Genomic DNA, 19,794 nt, shown 5'->3' with positions numbered 1-19,794 from the left:
AGAGCAGCCAGTAATATACAGTAAGAATACCCTGCCGGACGTCTTCCGACACCGGAGCTGTACAGCCTTCAATCAGAATAGCATAGAGAACACAACATAATAGTGAAAAAGAAATTATCATACGACTCCCTAGAAAAATCTAGCCCTTTTATTGTATTTTTTTTTAAAAACAATTTTATTTTTTTAATCAGCAAAAATAAGATCTATACAATAAAGAGAGTTTTTAAATATCTTCTTTCCATCTCAGGATAGAAAGAAGGGGCTGAGGGAATTCACAATGGTGAATGATTCTTATTTATCTGAGAGCTTTGCGATCTCCATAACGAATGTCTTCAGTGTGATCGGATTGTAGTGTGATTGTAAAATACCTTTTTACGACCCCTTTTCAAGTTTAGAAGTTAAAAAATAAATAAATTAAAAAAAACATCCTCTCCGAATCCAAAGATTTTGTCAGTTCACGCATTGTGGCACAATGATGCCCCCAGCAGACGTTTTCTAGAAAACACATTTCCCATTTTACGCGTAATCAATACAAATCTTCAAACGGTTTGGAATAATTGAACATTTGATAATCCATATAATAAAAATCATAGGTACGCTGTCTTTCCAGCGGGGACAATTGTGCAAAATATTGCTGTGTGATTTTACTACTGGTCCTTTCATCATTGGAGTGTCTGTCTTTAAATCTGGGAAAAGTCAAGTTTTGGGGAGCCCCTATGAGGTGTAGAAGAAAATCAGCATCTTCCTCCATGCTCTCAAATTTCCCAATGAAATCATAGTCTATCAAGCATGGACTGCAAAGTTTGCTGACATGGTCCCAATGAATGTCCATGCCTACCGGTCTATGAACATCCAACAAGTATTGGATGAACTCTTTAAAATGTACCCCCGAGCCTGTCCTCAATGCTTCCTTTGTGGCATTACGTCTGTATTTAGAAATAATAGCTTTCCCAAACACCGGGTGATAATAATTATTTGCGTGTTCAAACTTGTCCCGGAAAGCGGAGATCAACCTCTCGAAAGGTTCTCTGACGAAGATCATCTTCCTGTAAGTGTTAAGACGGTTGAAGATTCCTTTCTGGTCAAAACTGTCCAACCTCTTCAAGTAGTTCCCATAGTGAACATCATTATGTTGGATATCCTTCGTGGAGGACGCCAAGCCGTTAAGAACCATTAATACCCGCTTCCAGTTGGAGCAGCCAGCCTTTGGAACCTCACAGTAGAGTATCTTGTGCTTGTCTTCCACGAAGATTCGGGAGACATCATAAGGGGTGATAATCCGCCGGCTATCGCTCTTGTACTTCAAGCAAATGTCTTGCATAAGCTTCTTGCGTTGCTTTTGAACCTCATAAAGCTTTCTCCATTTGCCGTTGCTGTCCTTGTAATCCGACGGCATGAGGTCCACGGCGGAACCATTCAAAGGCATCAGAATAGGGGCCTCTTTCGATAGGAAATGCTTCCTCTTTTTCAAAAGCTTTTTCTCCGTGTATATCTTATTGTCTCGCCTTAGAAAGGTGGTCTTTGAATGCCTGCGACTTGTGCTGTGTAAACTAGCCAGGTACTGATAAGGAGTATACGACGACACGTCCTGGTTTATGTTCAGGAGCTGTTTGGCAGCAGCTTCCATTGAAGTCCCATATTGATTGTTGGTTGTACAGTCCTGTGAACAGAATAGAGAATTATTCAGGATTCGGAAGCACAAAAGCTTACAAGACACACAGAACAGAACATCGCTCATCTTGTCTGACAAATCTAAACAGCGTATAGGCAAGGAGCGTGTCAGAGCGCACTAGGTTATTTGTGTATTCATGATACGGGGCAATCTAAAATAGCTTTTGTTCCATACAGATGTAAGCAGTTGCTGCAGATGAGAGAATATGGAAAGACTGCATAAACAGACCAGAAGCAAGCATACGACCATAGAGTATAGTGACATATGATGGCCAATCTTTGTCAGTGGGGCAACCCTCAGGACCCCTATTGGTCAGCAAAACAGAGGGGCTGTGGTCCTCTCAGAATGTTGTAAAGCTACAGTCCCAAGCAACAAGTATAGATCAGCTACTGTGCTTAAATAAACACTGTAAGGGGTCACAGCGGCTCCTCCGGTCTGCATATCTATTGGGTGTTCAGCAGCTACCCAACTCAACCCAAGGTGCGGGAGGGGTGACTGATGACAAACCTAATCTGCATAGTATGAACTGATACCAAGGATGACAGCCATAGATAAGTGCGCCACACCATACAGGAGTACAACCTACACTGACAAAGCAGTGGATTGCTCCGTATTAAGAAAGTGTGCCACACGAGCACGCCATCCTGGGCTCCTCCAGCATCTATAGCAAATCACATGCAAAAAACAAAACACACACCGATTAATGTGGGTGTTCGTTAGTATTTTGGCCAAAAGACTTAAGCTGATGGGCCGCGGCAAGGCCACCACGTGTCAGCCAGAACCTATGCTGAGCAGCTACTCCTTAGTCTGCACATGAACACTTTTGCTCCTCTATATCGCAATCTGGCTTGCTGCATGCTATTAGGGTACATGGCGACTGAGCTTTCCCTGTAGTATATATATTGCATCTGGCTTCTTTTTCTACAAGTTGCATTGGGACGACTGTTGATTGAGTGTCTGACAGTCGACACGTGTAAAAGTACTGTTATACTGGCGTCAAATTGAAATGAACACCCCCTATTGACTTATGGGTTTCGATGACTTGAAGATAGCCCATTGTAGTGGCCCAGAGTTAGCGGGGCCCCTCCATAAGTATGAACGTGTTTGTCTTGTGCAATTGTATTGCCAGGGTCTTCAGTGTGTGTGCATTTAATATGTACTGCATCTCTGCAGCACTAAATGGGTTAACGTCTGGATTATGTCTGAAAAATGTATCTTGTTGTGTTCCAGGTGATCGTGTTATATATGTGTTTGGATGCTATGAGTGGAGTCTGTCATGCAAAGTGTGGGAAAAGAAGAAGGAGTTTGGCTATTCTGGCAAGAAGTTGAACCTGTCTTGGTGTGAAAGGGAATTTCATTGAATAGGAGAAAGTGTCCCTCATCTTACGAAGATCCCCAGGATGAAAGATGCTGAGCAATGGCCTAATGTTTGCCCTAGGACCAATTCACCCAGGCCTCCTTGGTACTAAGATGGAGTACAGAGAGAGTAAGAGGAACCGCGAGACAGAGAGAGAGAGTAAAGTGAGTTGTCGGGAGCAGAACCCCACAGATAACTGGGACTGTGGATTCGTCTGCCATCCTGTGAACCCTCCCTGTCACACCACTAATTTGTTTACACTGGTTGCTACTGGCTAATGCAAAGTTTGTGAACTGTTCATCATTTATTTAAGTAAACGAGCTCTACTGACCTTTCATGGTTATCCCTGTGTATGGACTATTTTATTTCAACTTCTGGATTCACCGCAGAGGACAGGACAGTGGCGTCACGAGTGACAAAGGACCCTAAGGTAAACCGCGGATTTAGTTTTTCCTGTGAAACTCCCCCAGCAGTAACTTGGTAAGATGATAGAGCCCTGTGACAGCCTCAATCTACCCTGCTATCTCCTCGGCTGTGGGCCCGCTCCTTGGACACTGCACCATCAATATATGATTGGTCTATGTCTGACCTCGGGAAGTCTCTGGATTAGTAAAATAAAAAGATTTGCTAGAGTGCCATGACCCTTCATGTGACTCTCCGGACAAGACAAATAAAGATGGCCACTCCACATCTCTGACTACCTAATGCACACTGTGTATTAGTATACATCAGTAGTCTAAGACACTACATGCTACTCTGAGTGGTCAGCACAGTTCATGTGAACCAATCAAAATAGCCCGTAGTGTCTTAGACTAATGATGCATACTAATGCACAGTGTGCACCAGGTAGTCAGAGATGAGGTGCGGCCATCTTTCATTTTCCAGGATCGGAGACTCCGTGCCCAATTCATGACCTATCCCAAGTAAAGGTACTGATTAGAGATGAGCGAACGTACTCGGATAAGCACTACTCGTCCGAGTAATGTGCCTTATCCGAGTACCGCTGTACTTGTGCTGAAAGATTCGGGGCGCTCCGCTGCTGACAGGTGAGTTGCGGCGGGGAGCGGGGCAGAGCGGGCGGGAGAGAAGGAGAGAAAGATCTCCCCTCCGTTCCTCCCCGCTCTCCCCTGCAGCTCCCCGCTCCGCAGCGCGTCCCGAATCTTTCAGCACGAGTACAGCGGTACTCGGATAAGGCACATTACTCGGACGAGTAGTGCTTATCCAAGTACGTTCGCTCATCTCTAGTACTGATTAGAGATGAGCGAACGTGCTCGGCCACGCCCCTTTTTCGCCCGAATACCGCGATTTCCGAGTACTTCCGTACTCGGGCGAAAAAATTCGGGGGGCGCCGTGGCGGCACGGGGGGTAGCAGTGGGGAGTGGGGGGGAGAGGGAGAGAGAGAGGGCTCCCCCCTGTTCCCCGCTGCTACCCCCCGCACCGCCACGCCTCTCCCCGCCCCCCGGCGCCCCCCGAATCTTTTCACCCGAGTACTGAAGTACTCGAAAATGGCGGTACTCGGGTGCGTAAGTACTCGAAACGAGTACGTTCGCTCATCTCTAGTACTGATCTAACCATGGAAACATTGTCTTACTCATTTGAGATAACCTCTTACTAGAAACCTTGTATTTTTGAAATGACTGCTTCACTTCAGGCCCCATGTTTGCCCTAATTAAGGGTCCTGGCCTCCATGCATTAAGTAATGCAAAGACCTTGAGCCCCCTGCCGACTATCTTTATTCTATGATGTATCAGATGTCTTGACCAAGTGAATTGCGGACGTGGAGGTCACTAAAATCGCATTACTAAAGATATAAAATAAATACATTTGCAGCCGCAGAGAGCGGGATGGAGAAATTGTCCGACATGATAGCTCGGCGTAGCGCAGAACATTTTTCTCTGCGGGTTTGTAAAATGAAAACTGATCTTTTCTGAGTGACCCCGGTGTCACCCTAACAAGAGGAGGCTTTTAACTTGCTGCGCTCAGCGCTCTCCAGCCGCTTAGTAAGTGATGTAACGGACGGGGATTCATGGACCTGCAGAGCCGCGCGCAGATTGTGTCTGCTTCCCCGCGTTTAACTCTTTCCTCTTGCATTCCGGATAGTCAACCTTTGTTTCGAGGGGCAAGAAAGCGGTCAGATAAAGGGGATCTATGAAAGACTTTTTATGGTCTAGAATAGAGATCTCCAACCGGTGGACCTCCGTAAACTTGGAAACCTGTAGTCTAAACGCTATGAGATGTTAACCCCTTAGTGACGAGCCTGTTTAATTTGTTTAAGGATCGAGCGATTGTCATTGTGGCATTGCATGAGCCATAACTTGTTGGCATAGCTGCATGCGGGCTTTTTTGGGGTGGGGGGGGGCAGTTGTATATATTAATGGCCGCACTCTGGGGTACTTATAATGTGTTGTAGAACTTTTGTTACATTTTTTGGGTCGAGATGGACAAGACATCCAGAGATTCCACCATTGTTTTCGGGGTTTGTTTTCACAGCGTTCACAATGCAGTAAAGATAACCGTATAACTTTCCTATCTGGATCAGCACAATTACGGCGATGCCGGGTTTGTATAGATATTTTACTACTTTTGCACAATAAAAACACATTTTTAAAGAAAAACAATTGATTCTACATTGTCGATAGCATTTTTAGTTTTCCGGCATCGGAGTTGTGTGAGGGCTTGTTGTTTGCGGGAAGACTGTAGTTTTTATTGGTTCCCGTCTGAGGTACAGGTGAATTTTTGGTTGCTTTTTATTGAGATTTTTGGGAAGCGTGCAAAAGAAAAATAGCGATTCTGGCATTAGTTTTTAAAATGATTTTTACGACGTTCACCATGCGCAAGCAATCACAGTATATTTTCATTGTTGGGGTCATGACGAACACAGTAATACCTACTATGTGTTGGTTTTTTACATTTTCTCTGATCCATTTCTGCAGGAAAAACTGAAATAAAAGTTAATAAAAACTAATGTTTTTTTCTCCATTGATTACAATGGGGTTTTAAAAAAAAAAGGGAAAAAAAGGCTTCCATTTGCTTCCATTTCATCAGGTTTTCGTTTTTTTGACGGAAAAATAAATTCTGCCTCCATAACACGATGGCTGCTGTTCAACCCATCAATGCAGCGCTGGATCACCCAATCACAGCCATTGCATTGGTTCATCCAGCGCTGAATTGATTAGCTGAGCAGCGGTCAATGAACCAATCACAGCCATCACTTCCTGGAGGCGGGATTTATGAATCCTATAACCAGGAAGTGATGTTGTATGAGTGCCGAAGACTGCAGGAAGCGCGTGACAGAGTTATGAGGAGGAGTGGGAGGGACCTGGACCGAGCCTGCAAGGTAAGTATAAGACCTCGTGCCTCTTTGGGGGCAAAAATTAATATAAGACAGTAGGTTATTTTTGGGGAAATACAGTACTAGGGGCAAAGAAATCAGAGAGAATTCAGTATTTGTTACCATGCTGCGGTTGCTGGATGCACGAGCCCCCTTTTAATATGTTCTGTTGGGAGTTGGCTGCCTCCCTTTCTCCATGCCTGGGTGGAGGCTTTTGTTTAAAGGTCGGGCAGAGACTTGTAATCACTGCCAGTTATTGGTTTCCCTCAGTGTGCTAGCTAGTCTGCCTCTGTTGGTCTTCTGCTTCTGTCAGCTTGTCTGCTATACTTTGCTATTATCTGCCAGGTTTTTCTATCTGCCTCAGTTCAGCTTAGTATTGTTCATGTTGGTTATTTACATCTGCCTTTTCTGTCGGTATTCTACCCTTTCCATCCAGGTACGCAAGCGTCCCTTTTTTGGTCCCTAGTGAGAGTAGGGATCGCTGCCCAGTTGCCAACCTGGGGTTAGCCAGGAGTGGAGGCAAGTAGGCAGGGACAGGGGTTGTGGGTGAGATCTAGGGCACCCGAGCTGGCGTATCAAGGGTAGTATACCGTAACAGTATTCTCATAGATTTTATGACTGTTCAAAAGCAGATACAAGGTGTTTTATGAGGGACTGTCAGCTGACCGAAATGGCAGCCCGAGTCCTTCTGATGGATTCACATGGCAAACAGTTCAGTTTAATTCCCTACAAACACATTTGTGACTTACAAGCCAACAGATTCTGCTACTAATAGCAGTATATTGGGAGAACATCTCTTTAGGCCTGATATTATGTAAAAAGTCTTAAAATCATGTCAAATTCAACACAAATAACTTGTGACGGCGGCAGGAGGGGAGGGGTTAATAATTCTGGCCAGGCGCGGGGCACCTGGTGTTCAGTCCAGCGCTCAGAGGGGTCTTGGAAATGACATTTGCTGTGATAAAGGAAGGCTGCGCTCCATTTGGGCCGGGCTCAGCGGACAAACCTGAAGAACAATAAGACGGAATGATCAGAAGCAGCCGGACCTGCAGCGTCCATGGCAAGCATCAGGGTCCCGCAGCCCCATCCATCATCCAAGGACCAGGGACCTTCCCTCCGCAGTGGCTTTAGAGTTAGGATACAGCTGCATGGAGAATAAATCATATTTGAAGTGGCTGCCACTAGAGGTCTCCCTTCTAGCTTATCTGCAATCCACTCTCTGTAGTTAGGTACAGAGCTTCCTTAGTAATTAGGACACAAGGACACTTCCATAGCAACACTGGTAGGGGCAATCTTTACAGGCGGCTCCCAAGCACTTCCATGGACAGGCTGACATATCTGGAGACATTGTGCTAACAGTTTTTGCCTCTCCTGGTGTTACTGCATGTGAGTGTATGGCGGGGTGTGTACCAAAATTAAAGTGGGTTTACTAACGATTTGGTCAGAATGTCTCTGAATGCCTGGATCATCTTGGGAATGTAAAGGGGTGGAACCCAATGCTAATTTAGATCAGATACAGTGCAATGTTGTATGTGAAATAAAGGCAAGGAACTCAGGACAGGGAACTACTGGCAGAATGCTAGACTTGCATTCCCTCACTGATAATGGATAGCAAACAAAAGAGCAATAGAAAAGTAGGGAAAACAACCTGAAAATCAGCCATGAAACAGGGTACAAACAGCAGCAAATAAGAGGATAGTACAGAGAGCCTTTGTATTATAGAAGAGTTCTTGAAAACTCAGGTACACTTTAATAGTGCTGCCCTCTTATGTGGGTCCAGGTACACCCTTAATTCCTGTTATATGTTTGTGAGCTTACATACCGGTTTCATTTATGACTTAAAGGGTTATTTCCCTCTCAGATTTTATGCCACATCCAAGGATATGCCATAAAAGTCTGACTATTTCAGGGACCCACACCTATCTAGAGATCTGACCTCCTCCAATCTGCCTGGATGCAGTGGCCAGGGGTGCGCCCAAGTACGAATGAAGCCCAGCAGGCTGCCTTACTGTGTTTCCATAACAGCACTGTTGTCTTGCAGTGTTGGGGTCCTGGGTCCATATCCAGCCAAGGACAACGTCTGCATGGAGTTTTATGTTCCCCCTGTGTTTGTGTGGGTTTTCTCCCGCAGTCCAAAAACATATTTAATAGGCAAATATAACGTAACTGATGAGTCTGTACAAAGCGCTGCGGAACATGTATGCACTATATAAGTAAAGGATATAAAGTAAGCTACGCGGACGCCAGCGTACAGAAGCAGTATAGCTCGCTGTAGATTGGAATATCCCTTTAAAGTGCAGGTTCACCCCGACCACCATGTCACAATTTACGGTAGTATATAATGGATATAAAACTTTTCCTATAGTAATCCGGTATTACAGCTTGTATTAAACTCCAGAACTGCATTCCCAATTCAGCAAGCTTCAGAGCCCAAATCTCCCAGCATCCTTTGCTGGTTTAGTGCCAACTGGAAAATGTCATCTTGACATTAGGCACTGTACAGTAATCTGATCTAAGAGAACTCTCTGCACTATAGGAGTTCTGCTAAGCTTGTCTCATATTGACATGCTTCTTCCAACAAAAACTGGCAGAATAGTGAGTGCAGCTCTGGAGTATAACGCAGCATGTAACTCTGGATCAGTACAGGATAAGTAATGTATGTACACAGTGACTCCACCAGCAGAATAGTGAGTGCAGCTCTGGAGTATAATACAGGATGTAACCCAGGAGCAGTACAGGATAAGTAATGTATGTACACAGTGACCCCACCAGTAGAATAGTGAGTGCAGCTCTGGAGTATAACGCAGCATGTAACTCTGGATCAGTACAGGATAAGTAATGTATGTACACAGTGACTCCACCAGCAGACTAGTGAGTGCAGCTGTGGAGTATAATACAGGATGTAACTTAGGATCAGTACAGGATAAGTAATGTATGTACACAGTGACTCCATCGGCAGAATAGTGAGTGCAGCTCTGGAGTATAATACAGGATGTAACTCAGGATCAGTACAGGATAAGTAATGTATGTACACAGTGACTCCACCAGCAGAATAGTGAGTGCAGCTCTGGAGTATAATACAGGATGTAACTCAGGATCAGTACAGGATAAGTAATGTATGTACACAGTGACTCCACCAGCAGAATAGTGAGTGCAGCTGTGGAGTATAATACAGGATGTAACTTAGGATCAGTACAGGATAAGTAATGTATGTACACAGTGACTCCACCAGCAGAATAGTGAGTGCAGCTGTGGAGTATAATACAGCATGTAACTCAGGATCGGTACAGGATAAGTAATGTATATACACAGTGACTCCACCAGCAGAATAGTGAGTGCAGCTCTGGAGCATAAAGGCTCATTTACAGGCAAAGACAATCTTTCAAAGGATTGAAAGATTGACAGTTCTAGCAATCATTTTGCATGAAGTGATAATGAACACTAATGTCCATTAGCCCTTTATTAGCTTTATTTGCATGTAAACGAGCCTCCAGGAGCTGGCTGCAGAACACAACAGGTAGTCTGCGCTTTGCAATTTGCTTCTGTGCTTTTCCACGGGCTGTCAGCTTAATACAATGTAATCAGCAATCCTGTACAGAACATAGTGTGCAGTCAGTGTTATCTACTCACCAGCTGAATGATGGATTTTAAGCTCACCTTAAAATCATTCTTCAGCCGAAGAGTGAACAATGGTAGCATTTACACACAGCGATTATCGCTCATACGCCATCGTTTGAACAAATTTTGATTGATAATCGTTGCGTGTATATGGGGCTTAATGCAGGATGCAATTCAGGGTCAGCAGTGTATCTACACAGTGGCTCAAATATTTCTCTACATTAATTCAATATTCAGGTTGTAGTATTTAAACTTGGATAAAGCCATTTAGACAATAATGAATACATGAATCTCTGGGGGTTAATGACATCCATACAATGCCCGTACAATCCATATGTGCAGCTAACGGAGGTGGTGCGCCAAGAGTAATAACCACCAAAGAAATAGGCACCAACGTCCAGATGGAACACAACGGGTCAGCGCACAAAAGTCAGAAATATACAGCATGCTTCAGGGCTCTAGCGGCTCCTAACACTCGGGATTACTTGATGAAAGGGAGCTTAAGAATTCTGAAATGCGTTGTAGATTTGAGACTTTTCCAATAAACATGAGTTTTGTGTGCCGATCCATTGTGTTCCAGCTGATGTCCGGAGGTGCTTTGAGTGGTTGTTATCTGAGGGCCATCTTCCCCCTTAGTTATACATGTAGTTTTTCCTGCCTTTTGAAAGGGGTTTTGGATACTGGCTGCATAGATCCCTGACAGAGTGCTGTTGTACCTACCAGAGCACGACGCTGGAAGGTGAGCCTTTCTAATTCATTCCGGCATTCCTTCCAATATTGTTTACCCCCTTGGCACCTATTTGTTTTTTTCTTTATTTTTTGTCCCTCATTTAAAGGGGCTGTACCAAGATTAAGGGCTATCACCTATCCAAAGGATAGGGAAAAACTCGCTGATGGGTGGGGGTCTCACAGTGGTGTCAGAATGTATGGAGTGATGGCAGAGCATGCACGCTCAGTGCGCCATTTATTTCAATGGGCTGACAAATACCTGACCGCTTGCCGCTCGGCTATCTCTGCAGTCCCAAGGATAGCAAATGGAGTGTCAGCGCGCTTGTATGACCAGCGCTCCATTCACTCTCCTCCTCACTGCGGGGGGTGCAATAAGCATGCAGCGAGGTGGAGAGGGGACAAAGGATCCCCGTTCTCAAGGTCAGTGGGGGACTCAGCGATGAGACCCTTACTAATCAGCAAGTTATCCCCTATGGGATAACTTGTATTCTTGGTACAAACCTTTTAATGCACCGTCCAGGTAGTGTTTATTTTGCACCTCCTATTCGTATATATCATTGCTATAGAATAGGAAGCTACATTAGTCTTTACCTACATAGATTTCTACATTATGATACATACAATAATACACCTCATCCTATTCTACAATCTGTTATAAATCTGTAATATCAAGAACTAACTAAATTAATCTACCCTCTTAGGCTAGTTTTACAGAAGCTGCAGTTTGCACTTCAGCCACTAGATGGAGCAGTGTTTCTTTCATAAACTTTAATCATCATTCCCAACCAAAAAAAAAGGGGAAAAAAATTGAATTTGCAAATCAGAGAGGTTCGTCATTCTTTCAGGAATTTAAAATCCCCTTGTGCTTATTTTTAAAACTGAAAACAACAGTTTATAAAGTCAGGAACAGCCGCGATGTAAACCACTGGCAGAATGACTGATAAATCCATTCTATTGGCTGAAATGAATTACTGAGAATATCACACGCTGCCCAAACATATACACTTCATCACAGAGAACGCTGCTGGAGTATTAGACATCAAACATACCTTTTTGGCTTGGTGTGATGCAAATTCAAACTTTGGGCCTGTAAGTGAAAGAAATAGAAAGGGGATTAACACCATTATTCATTCCCGTTATTCAATCATCAGTTTGTGATGTTACACAATCATTCATTGCAGCCTGAACAGAAATTAACACACACAATGGGAATAAAACAACTGAACCCGATCACAGCTATCAGTAATTTAGCGGATTGTCACCACTTGCCTGTTAGTCACAGCTATAGGATTCATACAGTAAGCCTATTCCATGGGGATTTACACAGATTGCATCAATTCACTTCAATCTCTGACTCCAGTCCAAAATACTGCGGTAATGTAGAAACATAAGAACCCCAAAACACTAATATTCTGATAGGCTCATGTCTTAAATCAGACCAGGATAAAACATAAGTAAGGTCAGCGGCACAAACAGGTCAGATTCCGGATGTGGGATCCTGCACCAGAATCCAACCCTGTGTCCGGTCGGTGACCCCAAGTACAAGTCTTTACTTTTCCTGTGCGGTGGATGGTCCGGACGGCTGGCCATTGGACATGCACAGTACAATTTTTTTTAAACCCCTGCTTCTCCTGCATCATCGCCTAGTGATTATGTGGAATCCACGACCTTTCTGCAATGTCAATCGTATAAAGACCGCAGGTTGGACGGCTTCCATTGACTTCAATAGAAGAGCATGCTGTGATTTTTCCTCCACAAGTGGAAAATCGCGATGGATTTCCACTCGCGTGCAGGAAAAAGCGCTTTTCCATAGCATGCTATGGAAGGTAGTTGCAAATCCAGTCCTTAGCGCACTTTTACACGGACGACCATCGTCCCAGCTAGAATTGCTTCTGTGCTTTTACACAGGAAGGATCGCTGCTCAGTAAGTGGAGGCTGAGCGGGCCGAGGATCATTACGGCCCATCCGCCTCCATTCACAGTAAACAGGCAGTGGTTCATAGATGAAGGGCTGCCTGTTTACACAGACCGATCATCATTCCGTCTTTATGCCTACATAAACCGAATGACGGAACGCTATCCGAACAAATGATCATTTGTTGTTCAGTGGGCGCATGCATTTACACTGAGCCATCACTGTTCAGGTTCCCGCGGTCCACCGAGAATGTGAATGAGGATTGGCCTGTTTAATCGGTCCAATTTTATCACCCGGCCGATCACGATGGGCTACACTAATTTTGAGTATATGCAAGATCGCAAGCAGATGCAAACTTTGAAGAGGCCCCAGCACTCACACAAGAGTTGATAGTTTTGATAGGCCATCGATTTTTCTAAAACCCAGATAACTCCTTTAAATTGTAACTTCAATGACTGCCAACTCTGCCCACTTGTCATCATGGCCAATCACTGACCAGTCACGTAACCATTATAGTCCTGGGTCAAGAAGGGTATGGTTTCTCCTTAGGGATAGCACTCTTATAAGGCCATCCATGCTACTTTGGGGAATGTATGCAAATGAAAAGATGCATCAATGCCTCTACAGCGCCACCTATTGGAAGGCAGCATTACAAGCCTTGTAACAATAACTGGGACTTTTGAAATGCAAGAATGCTGCCTTCCAATCTTCTGTCATCTTTCCATTTGCACGCATGGCCTTATAAGTCTTCTCACTAGGTGCTGTCCCCAAAGAGATGCCCTTCCTGCCCCACATCATAGTCCTCTCACTCCTCAGCCAGTCAGCAGCCTACTGTACACTGATGGGGAGCATAGACGTTTAAACAGCCGTCTGTACATGGTTATGTTTTCTTCTGGGTTTGGATATACTTCTAACCTTGTTAAAAGGTCTGCTATTGACTTGCAGGAATGCTGCCGTCCAATAGGTGGCGCTGTAGAGGCATTGTTCCATCTTCCCATCTGCTTTAGTGTCCTGGCATGGAGTGGAGAGGAGCTGGTAGAGTACTCTTACAGATTCTGGGTCCAGTTTACAATGAGGCAGGACCATCAGCCCCAAATACATTTGTTCTATTCAGCAATGTAACATTTAAAATACAGAAACAATAGACGAAGCAGCCGAGCGCAGAATGCGGCCGCGGCGGACGTGTAAACAAGGAGCAGAATGGAGACAATTCCTATAAATATCATCCAGAATATAATAAACCAAATCGACTGGGAGCCACGAAGGATATTTGTATTTTCTCGTCATTAATTTTATGACAGCAGCGAGCTCAGCTGCGAGGCCGGAACATTTACATGCGTTGTCAGGAATATCAACTTGTGCAAGATGGAAATTTACATATGTAAATAGGCATTATTGCACCAAATGGCTAAATGGATTAAGGGGAGACTGAGCAAACACCACGATGTGGGAGGGAGATGCAGAAGAGCAGCAAGCTGCCGGGATCATCACGATAACAACTTACCTGTATTATGGGGAGAACAGGTGAGTCGGAGAGCAGCTGGGGGGCATTTCTTTTATTCTAGACCCAATTTACAAGCAACGACTCCCGTTACCTGAAGGAGTCCAGCACTAGTCTACTGTCAGGCTGAGTTCACATGGGCGAGTTCCCCACGCAAAACTTATGAGACGCACAAAACTCTAACAAAACAATTTTTGAAAAAAAAATACATATTTTTTCAATAGGTCTATTAACCCTTTCCAATCCAATTTTGGATTCAGGGTTTCCTAAAAGGCTTTCCCTTTTTGCTGTTATACAACGGTGCCATCTGCTGGCTAAAGCCAGTGTGTGTGCCAGAGAGGCTCCGACAGCGGACTGCCTGGCAATAGACGGTAAGAATACCCTGTCGGACGTCTCCTGACATTGGAGCTGTACAAGCTGCAACCAGAAAGTAGGAAGAGGTCAGAGTGTGGATTGGAAAGAGTTAACATGTGAAGTTCTCCTCCGTCAGCGGTGCTGCGGGCCGGAAGGGATGTCCTATCTTACTTTCTGTGAGATCGTACAAAACTCGCCCATTATTTACTAAGGGCGAGTAAAAACAAACAATCTCATTGCACTCACATGTACGGGGAGTTTCATGCAAGGGCAATGCAGTTTTTAGATTTTCCAATTGAAAAAACATGCGACTTTCTTACAAATCACATCGCACTCACATAGAAAATCACATTTTTATAAGCGTGGTATTGATCAGAATTTCTTGGGCTGAGAATCCAGCCTCAAGGGGTTAACCTCCACAATCTAGGTTCGTCTGGTTTCACACGGGCGATCGCAATTTTGCTCATGAGATGTCTGACCGTCAGCGATGCTTTTTCTCACAAAAAACATCGCCGCCGCTTGAGTAAAGATGGGAAGGCCTGGAAAAAAAATGGGAAAATTGGGGGAAAAAAGTTTTTTTCCCCCCAAAGCAATTTTTTCCGGAAATAATGAAAGGAAAAAAAGTGTGTAGAATATGTTCTTTTTCACTGATAACTAATATATATGACATGGTATTCAAATTATAGAACATAAAAAGTGGCTTTGGAAAAAAACTTTTTTTTCCCAATTTTTCCCATTTTTTCCCCAAGCCTTCCAATCTTTATACTTGTGATTTTCTCACAAGAAAGACAATAGGATTTTATAACGTTGAAAACGCATCACATACAAATTGAAAGTTCATGCATTGCGATGTGAAAACACGAAGGCTCCATAGGGAAACATGGGCGACCAAAAAGCAGAAAGATACGACATACGCAATTTTTTTTTCACGCAACATCGCATGAGTAAAAACATTGTAAATGTGAAGGAAATTATTCAAAAGCATGAATTTCATAATTCAGCATTTTCACGCGATTTTATCGCCCATGCGAAACTGGCCTTTGATTGACACTGGACGGTGGGGACAGCCCACTTGATAGTAGACTGGTGTTAGGCTCATTAAGTAATGGCAGCATTGTAGCCACAAGGGGATCTAGTAGTAAAAGAAAAACGGAGATGGACTCAGGTGGAACGTGGGTTTAAAGGTAGGGAAGCGGCCATCCTGCTTGTCAGTGGATGAAAGGAAAGTCCCACTGACAGCAGTGCTGGCTAACAAATGGTCATGCATATGCATGTGAGGTCACACTAACCCCTATGCATCTCAATGGACACCGATACGTGTGCCCGCCTCTCCGCTGAAACTAGAACAAGACCAGCAGCCATATGTTCTAATTAAAGGGAACCTGTCAGCACATTTGAGCCCCATAAACTACATTATGGCATTCAAAGGCGAGGGAACAGGGAGGGAAAGAGCTACTTTTTCCACTCACCAGGTCGCCATTCCAGCACCGTGCCCTCAAGAAATCAGCGCATGCATTCAACGTGACTCATTTCCGAAGGCTACATGCATGCGCTCTTCCATAGAGATCAATGAGAGAGGCATGTGCATGCGGTCTTCTGAAAAGAGTCACGTACTGCGCGTGCCGATTTCTCGGGGTCATAGTGCTGGGATGGGGGACCTGTGGGTATAAAAAGCATCTCCCCGGATACTAGTAGTTTATGAGACTCAAAGTTGTTGAGTTTCCCTTTAACTTAGCGGCAGCCTTCCTGCCGTCTGCTGTAATGTGAGGACGACCTGCTTGTCCTTCCTTTCCCTTCGCTAAAACTGTGTGTCTATTTTCGCCGTCCGTTTTGTATTACTCCAATACATTTCTGATGCATAAAGAAACTCTGTAAATAGTCGTGATTAAAATTCCTCCTACCACTTTGTGTCTCCAGTTTTTCTGCTGACCCGTGTGTCTCCATGGTTTCAGTCTACAAATGTAGCAAAAATTAACTTGGCACTTAACCTGCTTAAAGCGGCGGCACAGAACTTTTTTTTTGCCTTTTCCATGGTTTTTGTTGAGTTAAGATATAATAACTTGTTGCAGCAAGTTTTGATAGTTTGAGCCCACATTTTGCTACATCTGTAGAAAGAACTCCATGTAGTCTGATCTGGTACTATTATATTATGTCTCCACCAGAATAATGGGTGGAGACTTACAGTGACAGTTAAGGGCTAGTATACGCCCCCAAAGGTCCTGATTGGCTGCCTGCCGCAAGGTCCTAGCAGCGTGGGGATTTAGTTATGCCTGGGATGGAGGGTTAGGGTTAGTTTCAGTGTTAGGCTTACATTATTAGCTGTAAATCATTCAAAGCTAAATAAAGTATTTACAGCAAATAATGTAAGCCTTACACAGATGCTAACCCTAACCCTCCATTGTAAAATGATGCAAAAAATGATTCCCCACGCTGCGAGGACAATGGCGGCCATCTAACACCATAACCCCTCGCCGCCGCCAAAAGGTTACTGGGGCCGTGCACAGAGCGTATAGCCGTTCATGGCCACATTACGAGGACTGCACCAGCTATCAGCAGCGCAGGACAACCCAACGCCACCAAGCTTCTACCCGGGCCGCTGCCCTCCATCAAAACATGCAGAGAGCTGCCACATGAGGAGGACAGTAGCAGCTATCATGATCGCAGGAAGCAGCTGACAGGACGCTGATGTTGCTACATTTAAGTAATGCAAAAAATGACTGAAGAGGTGGATGCAGCTTTATGGCAATAGTAGCTGCCTGACAATAACACTCATTAGTAAATGCAGCAAGATGGTCAACTAGCGAGAAGGGCACAGAGAAAACTTTGCATGTTGCACTTATACCCAGGCCTGCATAGCGAATTATTATTAGGGAATGACAATAAAGGGGGTGAATATTCGTCCAAGCCCTCTATAATGCAGCATCACCTACAGACTGAGGCTTCGTCCTCCATCATGTATATTATGCTCCATGGTACAACACCATTACCCCTCCCGGAGCTCGGATTGTTAGGTGAAAGTCGGAGAAAGTGCTGCTGTAATGAATTCATTACCTGGGAAATTCTTCAGCTGGTGTAACATGCTAAGATCATCATTTCCTCGTATTCGCGGGGACAACATAAATCACCACTTCTCCTCTGCTCTCTGTGATCAGATTACCTCACATGGAAAATGAGGCAAAATGTATTTTTAGTGGCGCGCAGACGCAGGAGATACTCCGGGGGATAACGGCTTCATTGTCCGTCGCCTGTGATTTGGGAGGTGAATACTTACCGCTCGCGTTCAGTTTGGACGGGGAATACAAATAGTAGAAATTGACACTTTATAAATGAGGAAATCTCTGTGGTTAAGCAGACGGCACTGAGGGATTTAGCACCCAGGAGGGGAATAGTGTCAGCGGTCCGTGAAAAAGTGAGAATGAAGTCTAGGAAAGTCCCCTCTGGAGTTCATACTGATGGAGAATACAGATCGGCTTGGTGTACAGAGCCACCTGTCTCAGATACGTAGCAACTAGAGATGAGCGAACGTTTAGAGCATCGCTTTTTTCGAGTAACTGCCTACTCGAGCGAAAAGATTCGGGGGGCGGCGGGGTGGAGTGGGTGGTAGCAGGGAGGAAACAGGGGGGAGCTCTCTCCCTGCTCCCCCCCCCCCCCGATTAGGCAGTTACTCGAAAAAAGCTATACTTGTTCGACGAGCACGTTTGCTTATCTCTAATAGTAACCCATTTTCTATTAATTGACTAACCCTTTCCAATCCACTGTCTGACCTCTGAAGATGTTATGATTTAAGGCTGTACAGCTCCGATGTTGGAAGACACCCGTTGGGGGTTCTCTTACTTTATATTGCCGGCCTCTCTGCTGTCGGAGCCTATCCAACATGTCACCTCATGCAGTACTGGCTTTAGCCAGCAGATAGCGCCGTTGTATAACGGCAGAAAAAAAGTAAGCCCCCTAGGAAAACCAGGATACAAATTGGATTGGAAAGGGCTAAAAGAAATACCTGGTCTATTTTATGTAACTGCTGCTCATGTGTGGGGTTAGAAACTTTGTTTGCCACTGATATGGAGCAACATAATAAACTAGAGTCCGTTCACCATGAGTAAAGAAAATAGCCAGGGTTACCGTGCGCAAAAATGTGACGTCTCACCAGTAGCATGCCAAAGAGATTTGAATTAGTATTTGCTATTCTATTCCAATTTTTTGCAAATATATCTCAAGAAGGGCAGGCCCTGGATAGCTAAGGTATATTCTCATCAGTATATACATATATGTGTGTGTGTATGTGTGTAAGGTGTATACTTAGATGCGTTGGTTCAGTGCAGTACACAGCGCCCCTGTGCCTGTCATGGTTAGGATGAGGACAGCAGGGTCTGAGCAGCTACCCTGCAGCCAGACTGGTTTATTACTACAGTACACACAGAGAGGATCATAATGCCTTTGTGCCAAGTTGGGTGCAGATTGGTCCAATTCTTTGGTCGTGCATAAAGAACAGATAAAAGATAACATTTTATGTATTTATAAAGATAAAGCAATATTACTTTATGGCCCTTAGGAAGTTTATAAAAGGGGTTGTCCCGCGAAAGCAAGTGGGGTTATACACTTCTGTATGGCCATATTAATGCACTTTGTAATGTACATTGTGCATTAATTATGAGCCATACAGAAGTTATTCACTTACCTGTTCCGTTGCTAGCGTCCTCGTCTCCATGGTGCCGTCTAATTTTCAGCGTCTAATCTCCAGATTAGACGCGCTTGCGCAGTCCGGTCTTCTTCTTTTCTCAATGGGGCCGCTCGTGCCGGAGAGCGGCTCCGTGTAGCTCCGCCCCGTCACGTGCCGATTCCAGCCAATCAGGAGGCTGGAATCGGCAATGGACCGCACAGAAGCCCTGCGGTCCACCGAGGGAGAAGATCCCGGCGGCCATCTTCAGCAGGTAAGTAAGAAGTCACCGGAGCGCGGGGATTCAGGTAAGCACTATCCTGTTTTTTGTGTAAACCCCTGCATCGGGTTTGTCTCGCGCCGAACGGGGGGGCTGTTGAAAAAAAAAAAACCGTTTCGGCGCGGGACAACCCCTTTTACTGGTATGCTGACATGTCATTGCTCTGTCACCCGCAGTGTTAGAAGCAGTCAGTCCTTATAGGTTTAAGGTCAAAGACTGTAACCCCACTTGGGAAGACTAAGGCACGAACACGGAAGAGTTTTCCAGAACAGGTATATACTCAGTGAGGTGGTTATAGTACCTCAATGGAGGCAGCATGCTTAGTGGTTACATGCCTTTACAGAGGCACACAACTAGGTGATTATATGTCTTCATAGAAGCTAT

General features: G+C 44.7%; 1 protein-coding gene across 2 annotated transcripts in view; it reads right to left on the bottom strand.

Moving 5' to 3' along the window:
• Positions 1-209: 209 nt before the first annotated feature.
• Positions 210-19,794, bottom strand: part of CHST8 (carbohydrate sulfotransferase 8) — a 366,198-nt gene continuing 346,613 nt past the window's right edge. For both annotated transcript variants that reach the window (XM_066584102.1, XM_066584103.1), the window contains 2 exons: positions 11,757-11,794; positions 210-1,660 (listed from right to left, as the gene is read on the bottom strand). In XM_066584102.1, coding sequence (XP_066440199.1) covers positions 527-1,660; positions 11,757-11,794 — 1,172 coding nt within the window. In that variant the 3' untranslated portion in view covers positions 210-526. The remainder of the gene's footprint in view (positions 1,661-11,756; positions 11,795-19,794) is intronic.

The sequence above is a fragment of the Eleutherodactylus coqui genome, chromosome 11, assembly GCF_035609145.1.
Source record: "Eleutherodactylus coqui strain aEleCoq1 chromosome 11, aEleCoq1.hap1, whole genome shotgun sequence".
Taxonomy (NCBI): domain Eukaryota; kingdom Metazoa; phylum Chordata; class Amphibia; order Anura; family Eleutherodactylidae; genus Eleutherodactylus; species Eleutherodactylus coqui.
This window is presented reverse-complemented; position numbering and strand designations above follow the sequence as displayed.